This window comes from Artibeus jamaicensis, unplaced genomic scaffold (genome assembly GCF_021234435.1).
Source record: "Artibeus jamaicensis isolate MK-2021 breed Jamaican fruit bat unplaced genomic scaffold, CSHL_Jam_final contig_387, whole genome shotgun sequence".
Taxonomy (NCBI): domain Eukaryota; kingdom Metazoa; phylum Chordata; class Mammalia; order Chiroptera; family Phyllostomidae; genus Artibeus; species Artibeus jamaicensis.
The window spans coordinates 370,140-384,065 of record NW_026521812.1 but is presented as its reverse complement, the minus strand read 5'-3'; the positions used below and the strand labels follow the sequence as shown (position 1 = coordinate 384,065).

The following is a 13,926-nucleotide window of genomic DNA, read 5'->3' as shown; positions in this document are numbered from 1 at the left end:
CCCGTAGGCCAGGCTTTGTACTGACTGATTACCAATGGGGACGATCAATAATCTGTCTCTTTCACACACACAGTCCAGTGGCTGAAGCTGGTAACTTCTAATACATCTGCTCTGCACTGTGTACCTGTCCCAAAGCACAGAGCTGTCCTATTTGCAGGCTACCACAGTGACAAAACAGGAACATTCTGGTATTTTTTGACAGCCCATCTAAGTTTGTGAAATTCTGCCTTTGAGCCTTGTGTACCTCGTCATTTGTCACCTGTAATTAGCACAGGTGATTACAACTTGAGTATGATATTCGGACAAGACTGGGAGTTTATACCTGGCTTCTAATGTTCGTATTCTAAAATTTTATATTAAGGAGAAATGAACTTTTATTTGAATATTGTAGAATTCAAATTATAGAGATCAAAACATAACTTTACCATCCTATTGAGTTTTCTTAAAAATAAATTTTACAGTTATTATTGTTAATTCACTTGATATTCTTATTTCAAGTATTTTTTTTCTTTTTTCACCTGAGAAAATAAGAAGATAAAATCTGTCATTAAGAAATACCACAAAATTGTTATTTTTTTACTTATATAAATATTACTTAAAATAGCCCTTTAGAAAATCTATCATTAAGAGATATCACAAAATTGTTATTTCTTACTTAAAACAGCCCTTTAGAACATAAACATAATTTTTTTCTTTACCAAGATCACATTTAAAAGATGTCCCCATATAATCAAAATATTTTCAAAAAGCAAAATTGAATAAAAAAGCCACACTTTAGCCCTGGCTGGTGTGGTTCAGTCAACTGGGTGCTGACCTGTGAAGCAAAGGGTCACAGGTTCAATTCCCAGTCAGCTCACGTGCTTGGTTGCAGGCCAGCTCCCCAGTGGGGGGTGTGAGAAGCAACCAAATGGTGATGTTCCTCTCCCTCTCTTTCTCCCTCCTTTCCCCTTTCTCTAAAAATAAATAAATAACTCTTAAAAATAAAAGTAAAAAGACACAATTTAAATGAATGGCTGGCCAGACCACTGAGTTCTTTGACATGAACCTTTGGGGACATAATCTTTTAATTTAAAAACAAGAGCCATTTTACACGTACACGCGCATGTATGTTTAGCATTCTCTTCATTAAACCAAGACCAGACGCCAGACCACAGCCATCGCCTCCACTGTGTAAATGAAACCACCACCAGCGCCACCAGCCACGGTCCCTCTCCCTGAGGACATGCTGACCCTTGTCTGCAGAGCAAAGCGTACCGGTCACGTTAATCGGGACCACGTCAGCCTGCACTGCTTGAGCATGCTGGCGCATCTTCTCCTCCGGCGTCGGCAAGGGAAGCGACTTGGCCCAGTTCGTTTGAGTGTTAAGGTCAGGGAAGTCGCTTGAGGTTGGCGGTTTAGGTCTCCTGATGACAACAAGTCTTTCTTCTTCCGACGAAGAGATGGAACACTGCAGGGGAAATAAGGAAGAAAAAACTATAGTGTGTAAACCACCGACAGAAACACTTAAAAATATAATGTTTTAAAATTTAAACTGATTTAAAGCAAGCTCCCCCCACAAAACAAAACAAAAAGCTAATCACATGAGGGACAGAAGCAGTGGTTTGCACAAAAACTGCCCCTCATCCTGGGCATGACCCGTAATATCCATGACTCGCAGAGTCTGAGTCGCTAAGCCAGGACTGCAAAGGTTTTGCTGACCCACAGAATCTTAAGTCCTTCCTGTTAACTGTGGTCAGAAAGCTTGTGGATTTAGTTTAACATCAGAAGCCCAGAGAAACATCATGGCTGTGACCATCAGTTTCCATTTTTATTAAAATTTAGTTTGGCTCAAAATAATTTCTAGCTTCCATCCCATTTCCTTTAGGTCCTGACGTCAAGGAACATTTCAAAAATGACAGAGCTATTGTTGTTCAACTATGTGTGCTCTTCTCAAGCCATTTATACGGGAAAAATCAGTGTGAAATTATTAAATTATAAGCAGCTGACTAAAGCTCTGCTTTGAGCCTTATCAGAATTCCATGAAAACATTTCTAGCAGTGTCTGTTTTGATACAGATTAACATCCTAACTGGGGACCTTCTTTAATACCTTTCCTCCCATAAGATCTTTAAAAATGTAAGCAAGAGAGTTGTTTTAGAAAGCATCTATTTTTAAAAACCCTCATTTGAGGACATGCTTATTGATTTTAAAGGGACAGACTGGAGAGAGAAAGGGAGAGAGAAAGAACAGGTTGCCTCCTGTATACAACCCAATGAGGGGACCAAACCTGCAACCTAGGCCATGTGCCGGGACTGGGATGCTCCAATCAACTGAGCTACACTGGCCGGGGCACGTTCTGGCAATCATCTTACGATTTCATGACAAGGAAGCCCCAGGAACTCAAAAGAAATGCACCGTGCTCAGGAACAACAACAAAAAGGGCTGACTTTTGTTGGGAAATGGCAGCTTACAACTAGAATAAACATGTAAGAACTGTTAATTACATCGAAGGCATTTAAATGAACTACCACCTATGAAACTAGGCATTTAAAAGAGTTTTGCTTAAGAATAAAATATCAAATGACCTTCCCAGGGGAATACCTGTATAACAGGACCCAGGTCAGTTGAACACTCCCCCATACCCCTCAGAGAGGGAAACTGCTGCCCTGACTTCTAACATCATAGCTTCGTCGGCCTGTACTGGAACTTTCTGTATTGGAGGGAACCATACTGCAGGTCTCTATTGTGACTTTCTTCATTGAACATTACATTTGTGTTGATGCCTTTTTGAGTTTAAAGCAAGTTTCTACGAGGACAGCGGTAGGAACCCAAATCTGCAGAAACGCATTATTTAGAAATCTCAAACACAGAGTAACACTGTTACTGCTATTCACTGCTCCTGAGTTAGTCTTTCTGCAATATATTTATTCATTCTGCAAGTACCAGTACTCCACAGGTCTGAAAAAGGCTACACAAAGAAGATGAAAATGATGTAGTGTGAGGGACGGGGTCCTAGAACAAGAATCCAAAGACCAGAGTCTACTCAACTTTATACCTTATAATCAAGTGACCTTGAGGCAGTTCCTAAGTGTTGAAGTCCCTTGCTGTAAAATGGGAGTATCCTGCCTTCCTTATCCCACTGGGGGTCCCTCTTAGAACCTAAGGAGGTGGAAAGGTCTACAACTGGTAAGTGCCACAGACATAAAGGTGGTGGTCATACAAACGCGACTTTACAAAAACAAAATCATGAATTGACAAGTACCCATTTTTCTTTCATTGAAAAGAGGTTATTAATAATAAAGGCATTGCAGGAGTAAAAATATAATAAATTATGTAACTAGACAGCTCAGTCCTTTGGAGTTTATCTTTTTAATATATAAAACATGTAAAATGATACTCTAGTTTCTTTTTTCACCTAAGGAACATATAAAAAGTTTGTAATTAAACTGACATACTCAATTTGAGCATATGTTACTGACATCTTAATTATGATAATAAATTACACCATATCCATTCACATGTGATCTGATACTGGTCATAACTGCTGCAGATCCTTGAAAGGCAAAGGGATTTCTGAGTCAGCTGCAGCAGCTAAGCCAGGCTGACATAAATCGATTATTTCTGCCCCTTATGCGGTTGTGACACTCATGATAGGTTTGATTTATAATATTGTACAAATTCTCTACTTTTACAGTGCAGATGCGCGCACACACACACACACACATGTAAATTAAACCTAATTTCATTTGAGAATTTCACGACAATTTGTGTAAAGGTCACATGTTTGAAGTTGAATCTTAATCCAGTAAATTAAAAGGTCACTCCAATTTCCTGTTATATTCACAAAGAAATATTTTTTCAGGCAATCATTTCAAAGGCCTTAAGAAGCAAATCCTAACCAAAAAGATTTAAACGAAAGAAAAGTACAGCTTCAGCTGGCAGGAGAGTAAACAGCATGGTGACATCCTGCAGAGAGGGCGCCCGTTTGCGCATGGCGTCTGCCGGGGGAGGCGGAGGAGCTCTGTTCTGTGGTCTGCGTGCGTCTCCGAGGTGCTCGTCAGCCCTAGTAACCTAGTTTCCTTTCAGATGTCAGAATCCATAAGTACGACCATGAAACGGTACTTCAGTTAGCCTCGTTGCCATGGGGTGATCACCAGGGACAGCTCCACTATGACAACTGACAAAGATCACGTAGTTTACAAAGTGTTCCCTTCATCTGCAAGAAAATTTCCCAGGCAGGCAGGGCATGGATAAAGTTATAAGTAAAGTGGCATTTATACAGTGCCACTATCTGCTAAAGGAAATTTAAAAACCAGGATGGTATGATTTCCAGTCCGTGCTGGTATTTATGAACACAGCACAAACACAGGAAAAGCCTCCTGCATCCTGGTGGCAGAACACATCGTGGGTACTCTATGAAGATGGACACTGCGACGCTCTGGATCATTACGTCAGCCTCTTTGCTGGTCTCCATGCTTCTGTCCTTGCTGACTACCTCCCTTACTCCTCCCCCTCCCACAGTGCATTTCTCAAAAGAGCAGCCAGAGAGGTCCTTTAAAAATGTAAGTCAGACCATGTTACTCCTCTTCTCAAACCCTCCAACATTTTTCCTGTGACCTACAAAACCCTACATGATCTGCGAACTGGCCCACTGCTAACAATGACCTCATCTCCAACTATTCTGTCCCTTGTTTATTCTACTCCAGCCATACCACCCTCCATGAAGTTCTTTATACCTACCATGCACTCTACTGCCTCAGGGCCTTTGCACTTGCTTCTCTCACCACCTGAAATTCAATTACACAGCCACACAAGTAGAACCTTCTTATTCTTCAGGTGCTTAGCTTAGTCAACAGTCCCCTTCCTGCTGTCTCAGGTCTTCACCCTACCTAAAATTTTAACTTCTTTCCAAGATTTTATATCCCCCATCTCTGCTTTCTATTTTCTCCTTAGTACGTATTACTATCACACATGTTACTATCACGCACATTTTAGTTGTTTATCTTGTTTGTTTCTCCCATGAGAATGTGAGCTCCAGGAGGCTTAAAATCAATTATATAGAGAGCTATTTCAGAATTTTGGCTAAAAAAGGGGTCACCGTGTAGTGATTTCTACATGCCTTTCCCTGGGTGACAGGCTTTAAAGGAACTGGTAGCTCATTTAATTTTCATAGCATTAGCCTTACTTCATACACAAGAAAACAGATTAAAGTAACTTCACTTTTGGAAACTTCACAAGTGGGCAGCTGGAATTAGAATCCAGACCTGACTCCGAAGTCTCTCTGTTAAATAGTGTAAAATCACACCTTGACATATTTGCAATAAATTGGGTTTTATGATCTAAAAAACCTTCATTTATATCTCTAAATAAGAACAAAACCTGCACCTGAAACTAATATAGTCTTGTACTTATACATCAACCGTAATTGAGAAATAAAAAAGAGAGAGAGAGAGAAAAAACCTCTTGAAAACCAGCGAATGCCAGCAGCACTGTGGTGAGGTGGATGGACGCTCTAATCTGGAGGAAAGACCTCAAGGACCAGCATCCTGTCCCTGTCACTCACTAGTGGCTGTAGGTTCTGAGAAACCCAGGCTCCACTTGTTGACAACAAAGTAACTCCAACGGCGTAGTCATGCTTCATGTTCATGGGAACCCTTGTGATAAGGTAGATATTTTTTTTAAACATTCAGTTTAAGGCTTCCTTGTCTTCAGAACTGAACTGCAGTTTTTAAAGTTGTTATTTGGCCAACAGTGTTCATCAATAGCCCATACTCTGCTCCTAGAAGGAACACAGAGTCACAAACGAAACCTAAGGAACCGCAATGCCTTGTGTCGAATTACTTAATTTAGACAGGGAGATCACCTGCTACACCAGTAGTCCCTTTCCGACGTGGACGTCGCAAGACCTGCCTTTCGGAGACTACCAGGTCCTGTCTGAAAAACAAGTCGGCCTCCCACCAGATGGGCAGTGGGGCCCGAGACACAGTCTCTTTGCCAAAGGGCCAAGTGACCAAAAGGTGGGCTTAACTGTGAAATACAGATTAGTTCAGGCTTAAAAAGATCTGCCAAGCTTTCGAAAATTGGAAAATATAATTACAGACAGCTAAATTTAGAATTCGTTTAGCAAGTATTACATAAAGATGGACATGGACCGGATGAAACTACGTAGAGCACGATTTAAGAAGATGCCAACACACATTCTAGTCCTTTCTGCAGGTCACTCGGTAACACAGTCTTTGGTGATTTTTCTCCCAGAAAAACTCAATCTCTTTTGAGTTGACTCTTGGTTTTCAAGATTCTGGAGAGTTTTATTGGGTGTCAAAACTACTGCAGTCTTCCTTACTGCAGCCCAGCTCTTGGTCCATCCAGCACCTCCACGAGGAAGGCTGGGAGGTGGTTTTCATAGCTACATTATTAAGTAACTAATTGTTCCTTCTCTCCTATTTAGTTTATTACTTTATCACAAAACCTAGACCCTTTATCAAGGGCCCTAAACTTTCTTACCATGTATTGAATTAAAATAGTTTGGATCCGAACTATCCCATAGTAAGTGATCTTTTCCTTATGAAAATGTAAGAAACTGATTAGTAATTTCTCATTTTTGATGTGAGTGCAGATGTATTAGAACATAATGGCTATGTAAGAACTCACTACACAACTCATGTTTAAAATACCACCAATAACTACGTCGACCTTCATGCTGCCCCCACTTTCCGCAGGGACCCACATGCCTAAATTAACTGGTAGTTATTCCCCTACTTTTATTACAAGTGTGTATAAATATGCCTAAATTACAGGTTTCCATTTATTTTGACTTTTGTAGAAATGGTGCCATGCTCTTCACAGTGGTACTTACTTACTCATTATGTTTCTAAGACACACTCGCTGTCGTGTGGTCCTGTTAAGTCCTTGGTTTCACTGCGGTGTAGCACACTCCACTCCAACACCACACTTACTCATCCATTCTTTTACTGACGGACAATTTAGGTTGTAAAAGTTTTTTTTTTTTTAATATTATCTAGCTTCCCATAAGAGAGCAGTTCCCCATACTCTGATTGCTGCAGGGAAAACAGGGAGTCAGCTCTGGATTTAAATCCTGGCTCATTTTGGGGTGATGGATGGTTCACTATCTTGATTGTGGTATGGGATGCTGTGTGAAACATATGACGAAAATCATTAAATTATAAAATTTACATATGTGGAGTTTACTTCATGTATATTATACCTGAAGAACAAACACTGTTTTAAAGCAGAGAAAGATCTCAATTGCAGTATTTAAAAGCTGCGTGATACTACTTGTTTAAGTGATACACCCTCTCTAAGACAGTTTCCTCACCTATGATATAAGCACAACCCAGCCTACCCTGCACGGTTGCAAGAAGCATCACATAGATTCACATGCAGCACCGAGCCCAGACTTCGGCTCCTGCACTTTCCCAAGCGCCAGGTGCTTGTCTCCATGAGGGAATATAAAGATCAATAAGACAGGAAAGCTGTCGCCCCATTTAGAAGGGAAGGCAGGCACGAGTGGAGCCTTACTCCATGTAATGGGATGTCTGAGACAAGAAGAAGTGGAACAAGTTATCAGTACTTGAGGCACGCGGTGGCCTGGATGCATAAAGGCCTGGAAGTGACAGGCCCCAGTTTTCTCATCTTTGCCTGCCATCATACAGAGCAGTTTTGACTGTTTCCACTGGTCCTGAAATTACTTAGACCCAGTGACAGAGACTCCATCTAGAGTCATCACAAATGTCTTCTGGACAATCAGCGATGCTATGCCAGGGACTGTGTCTGTGTAACGAAGCCATGAAAAAACAGCATGAAAGAATGAGTACCAGACAAGTCAAAGATGCAATGAAAATGACAACAGCAGGCACAATGAGAAAGAATTTGGATAATCTGGCAATCTCGCTCTTTTATTTAACCAACATGGAGTGATGAAATGAAATGAAATATAAAGTGAGAAGCCCTGTGTCCACATCCTACCCGATGCATTCTAGCCGTGTGATCTTTGGCAAGCAATTTCTTAATTCTGATGTTCAGTTTCCAGATCATTAAAATGATAGTAATAATATCATCTCACTTATTTCATGGGAGTTCTAGTGGAAAATGAGATATAGTTTGTAAAAACATTCCAAAAATACTCTTAAGAGTCCTACTGTTATAGAGTTAGTACTAGTATAACTGCTTGTATGTAGTTCTACATGTACATAACCTATGAAAACACAACATTCAGGAAAATTTTTAGTAGTTGCTAAAACCTCTCAAATTCATTGCTTTAGGCAGGAAATTCTATGGGGGTGGAATAAAAGACTTAAATGATTGGAAGAGAGGCCAAATTTCTCTTAAAAAATAGAAACTGCCCATCAAGTCATCTTCCTTGAAGTCTAGTTTGAAAAACCAAGCATTTTAATGATACTATTCATCATTATTTGAGCTTATACCATGTGCCAGGCACCAGGCTAAGGGCTTTACAAACATTAATTCACTTCAATTCACAACATCCCTCCAAGGAAGGTAATGTAGTCATGCGATTTATTAGCAAAACCAGAATGTCTTTGAGAGTGGAGGGGCGCTATTAATAATTCCACAGGAGAGCAGCTGTAAACCGGGCTGTCCTGAACAAACCAGAACATGTGGTTTCTAGCTCTTTACAGTTGAGGAAACTGAAGCTCTCAGAGGGAAGCGATCTACCCAGGGCCACCGCAGGCAGCGACAGGTGGGCAAGCTGTCCCCAGACTGGTGTTTTCAAGCACTCTGTTATATAAGCCCTCGCCATTTGCAGTTTACTGAGCAAGGCTGCTATCCTTTTGTCTTCTTCAAAGTGTCTTCTTCAAAGTCCTCCTTTGATTTAAATATCTCTAAGCAACGAAGACCAAAACAGAACCCGAGATGCCAGTTCAAAGAAAAACAGAAAACAGGAAAGAAAATTTCGGTTTCTATCAATACCATTAAAGCCAACCATTTTATTGCCATAATCCCAGTCTCATTAGCCTGTTTGGGGTGAATTTACACTAGAGAGTGAGTCTGCTGAGACAATGGGGCCTCTATGAATGCTTCTGTGATTCAGTGAACATATCATCAAATGTAACCTCCCACAATGGCAGCTGGAGAAATGCCCTGTCAACTCGCAGGATGTATTTTGCCATCTATAACTGAACTTCCTTCAAATACCTGAATAACCGCTTTGGTAGTATCTGGTACACAATGAAAACTAAAAGAACAAAAACAAAATGTCAAGACTGGAACAATACTAAAGCAATGACTTGCTCTTTGATTTTGCAGATGAATGAAAAAGTATTTTGTGGATTTCTAAATCCCTTTGCAGACAGCATTTCTCATGAAGCATGTTTAATATCTAGATGATGTACAAAACATATAGTTGGAAATACTTCAAACAATGTTTTTTCTTGTCATACTACATCACCACTCTGGAAGATATGTGTGGGTATCATTAGCAAAATACTTTTCTTCATACCATAAACTTGAGTTTTACCTAGTAAGTGTTTAGCACTTATTGTAGAGTAATTATGCAGAATAAATAACCAGAACAGATAATCCCTGGGTTCTCTGTTCTATTTATATGTCCTTAACCTTTGCCTTATTTGCAACTCTTGTTTTAGGGGAGTGCTTCTATCCTGGGCACATAATAGACACAACATTTGTTGAATGCAAATAATGCTTTTCTCTAACGCCGCTTTTGATATCAGAGCCGTTGTAGCCGGAACGTTCAGCTCCGGTGTCCCTTCTACACAGTCCACTGGTCTCCCCACCATTCACCTCCACCCCCACCCCCGCCCCGACCTAGGAAATACATAGAGAAGGGTAGGGTCTGGCCAATGGAATTTTCTCTTGACTCTGCCTTGTACAGCCCTGTGTTTAAAATGACCCCAAGTTGTGAGGGCAACTATTAAGAACATGGATTGTAGCTAGAGGGCTTAGACCGGACATGGAGACCGTCAACTGCTGGCTGGGAGCCCTTGAGAGTTACTGGATTCCCACCTGACTTCAAGTGTCAACTGGATCACATACTAAATCCCACAAAGATGGAGGTCTAGTTCTGAACTTTATTTATGGTTTTTATTTATTTTTAATTTATTTTACTTTACTTATTGATTTTTAGAGAGAAGAGAAGGAAGAGAGAAAGAGAGGGAGAGGAACATTGATGAGTGGGTGCATCTTGCACACCCCCAGGTGGGGACCAGGCCCACAACCCAGGCATGTGTCCTGACTGGGAATCGAACTGGCGACCTTTTGGTTCGCAGGCCAGCATTCAATCCACTGAGCCACAGAGGCCAGGGCCACTTACGGTTTTTAATGTTAAGTCGACTCATCTGTACATTTGGGTGCCACACTGGAGTAGTTTCTGACTCTGTTTTGGCACCCGGCCACTTGGTGCTCCCTGCTGCTCTGTTATGTCAGGGCTTGCCCAGGCGGGAACCTCAGCTTCTCCAGATGGCTCCCTCCTCCTCCCATCCCCTGATCAACTCCAAACCAGAACAAAACAGCTGCCAGTTTTTATTTGTATTGTGTTAATTTTATAAGCTAACTTGGGCAGAATTGAGAGCTTTTTGATTCTGAGTCCTCTAACCTCAGAGCACATGTTTTTTCAATTTATTCAAATCTTACTTGTGGTTTTCTATAATATTTAAATTTTTTCACATACATCTTGCACTTTCCTTATTAAATTTATGCCTAGTTACTTTGTCAACTATAGATATTTTAAAAACATTTTTCTATTATATCTTCTAACTTGCCTTTGTAGATATGAAAATTATTGATTTTTCTATTGTAATTTTATACCTTACTATATCATTGACTTCCACTATTGATGGTAGTTTTACATTTTTATTTTCCTGGATTCACCATGTACATAAGCTTATCACGTACACAGAATGATAATATAATCTCAATCTTTGCTATTTTTGAACCTCTTATTCTGCAACTTTTCTAACTCTGCCAACTAGCTCTTCCCATAAATATAGTAATAGTAACAGTGAATGTCCCTGTTTTACGCCTCATTCTGATGAGAATGCCCCTTAAAAATTATGTCAGATTTGGTGACAAGAAATAAATTTTGTTAAGTTATGAGGATCTACTTGTTCCTATATGATTGGGTGTTAGTGTCAGGAGAGACTGTTGAAGACTCACAGACACGGAGAACAGACTGAGGGCTGCCGGACAAGAGGGAGGATGGGGACTGGGAGAAAAAGGTGAAGGGACTGAGAAGTACAGACTGACAGTTACAAAACAGTCAAGAGAATGTAAAGAACAACACAGGAAACAGTCAATAATATTGTAATAACTGTGTATGGTGCCAGGTGGGTACTGGAAATATCAAGGGAAACACGGTTTAAAGTATGTGATCGTCTAACCACTATGCTGTAAACCTGAAACTAATATAAAATACTGAATGCAAACTAATTGAAGAAAAAATTGGTACCTTCTGGGCCAAGAAAGAAAAGAATGACTTAAATTGTATCAAATATCTTTTCAATATCTATGGTTTTGATCTGATTTTTCTCCTTAAAAGAATTAACACGGCCAGTGTGGTTGGAGCTTCGCCTGGTAGAAGGAGGGTTGTGGGTTGGATTCCCAGTCGGGCACACGCCCAGGCTGCAGGTTCAATCCCTGGTTGGGGTGTGTATGAGAAGGCAACTGATACATGTTTCTCTCCTTCTCCCCTTCTCTCTCCCTTCCTCTCTCCCAAAAACAGCAATGAAAAAATGTCCTTGGGTGATGATGAAAAAAAATTTAACAGGATCGAAGGTGACTGAATTACTTAAAACTGAACATCCTTTCATTACTGCTGGAATAAATCCAGGTGGATGTGGAGTATTCATCGTGGAATGAGCTGCTAGACTATGTTTCCTAATGTTCCATTTATGACTTCTAATGCCAATATTCATGAGTGAGATTGATCTGTTTTGTGCAGTCTTGTCAAGTTTTGGCATCAGCGTTAAGCTAATTTAATAGAAATCACACCTTTTCCTTCCCCCCCCCCCTGCCCCGCTCCAGGAATTAGGCATTGGATCAACCTACTCTTTAAAAGCTTTAGTAAAATCCCCTCTCTCTACGAAACCATCTGGGGTTGCTATTTTTTTTCAATTTGGCTCAATGTATATTTTTTAATGTTCTACTCCCCCCCCCAGCTTTACTGAGATATAATTGACATACATGTGTAAGTTTAAGGCGCACAGTGTGATGATTTGATACATGTGAACACTGTGAAATGATTAGCACAATAAGGTTAGTTAACACATGCATCGCCTCACATAGTTACCATTTAAAAAATCTATTTGGTATAATTTTTGATAAGATTTCTCCATTTGCTTAAATAGAATTCTAACAGTCTGTTAAAATATTCCCTTGCTAAAAGTTCCAGAGTCAAGTTTGACATGTTATGCAATTTAGAAAATCAGTTTTAACATTATCTGTGTATCTTCATCTAACAAAAGATAATATATTCAGTACTTATTCCTAATCATAAAATCCTCTACTTAAAAAATGTGTTGGTGACTTCCAGTTAGCTGTGCAATAAAAGCTAACTCCTTCCCTTAGACCCACTGTGATCCTACTGGGGCGACCCTTCACCTCGACTGCTGTTAAACGCACTCGGAGAACTCAACAGCCGCGGAGGTGTTCCATCCAGCACCTGCTCCGCCCCCTCGCACTTCCAGCCTGCCACCACCACGCACTCTCAGGGACCTACTGGGACCTTAATCATTATATGTCTGAATGGAGGTTTTAGAATTGGTTCAGTCATGAGTAACCCTACAGAATTTGCTGAAGGTTTGATAAAAAGGAAGGGATCGAGAATGCACCCAAGTTTTTGACTTAAGCATCTGGTAGAATGAAGTTGTGGTGTACTGAGGTGGAGAAAAATATAAAGAAGCAGATATATATACCATTTTTTGAAGAAGGATGCCACGTATTTTGGTTTAAACGACTTTAAGATACCTTTAAGACATTTAAGTAGAGATGGATAGCAAACAGGTAAGTGCATGGGTCTGGGTCAGAGACAGAAATTCAGGAAACTTCAATATGTGGAATTTAAAACCATGAGACTCAATGAAATCATGCAAGGAGTGAGTCTGTTCTAGAGGAGCAGAGGCGCAATGTTACGCTGGTGTCTGAGACTTGGAAGGACAGCCACCAGCAAATGACAGAAAAGCACATGACTACTGGCCAGTGAGGAATGAAGAAGGGGGAAACCCAAAGTGTGTGGTCTCATGAAAGCCAAGTAAAGAAAGAATTTTAAGCAGAAAAGAATAATAAACTATGTCAAACACTGCTGAGAGGGAGTGTAACAAGAGGCCTGAGAATTAACTATTAGGTTTGGCGAGGTAGAGGTGATGGGTGAACTTAACAAGAGTAGTTTCAGTAGCACTCTGGGGATAAAAGTGTGTTAAAGTGTGTTTGAAGGGGGTTCAGAGGAGACTGTGAGGAAAGGCAGTGTTGACAGCAAGTCTAGAGAGTTCTTTGGAGAGGTTCTATTAAAAAAAGGAATTGAAAAATGTGGCAGAATTTGGGGGGATAAAAGGTCAAAGGAGGGTCTCTTCAAGCTGAGGGAAAATACAGCCTGTTTGTATAATGATGGTTAGGATACAACAAAGACAGAAAACTGATTGGGCAAAAGAGACAGAGAGGTAAATTGTAGGTATGAAGTTGTTGAGAGGTTGGCCTTAATCACTCCACTGAAAAAATATTGAGGGCCTACTATGTGCTAGGTCCTCGTCTAGGCACTTGAGATACAACGGGACAGAAAATAAGTGAGGATTGTTCACCCATTGCAGTGGCAGGAAAAGGTGAGTAGACACTGAGACAGATGCAAGCAGTTTAATAGGTTTGTTGTGAAAGAATGACTTCTGATTGTTCCCCCACCCCCACCCAGTGTAATATCTAACACAGTATCTGAGAGGGAAGCAAAGTAGTGGTGTTTGAAGGC

General features: G+C 40.5%; 1 protein-coding gene across 4 annotated transcripts in view; it reads right to left on the bottom strand.

Moving 5' to 3' along the window:
* Nucleotides 1–13,926, bottom strand: part of NHSL1 (NHS like 1) — a 123,419-nt gene that overhangs the window by 19,847 nt on the left and 89,646 nt on the right. For all 4 annotated transcript variants that reach the window (XM_053664853.1, XM_053664854.1, XM_053664855.1 and 1 more), the window contains one exon: nucleotides 1,255–1,447. In XM_053664853.1, coding sequence (XP_053520828.1) covers nucleotides 1,255–1,447 — 193 coding nt within the window. The remainder of the gene's footprint in view (nucleotides 1–1,254; nucleotides 1,448–13,926) is intronic.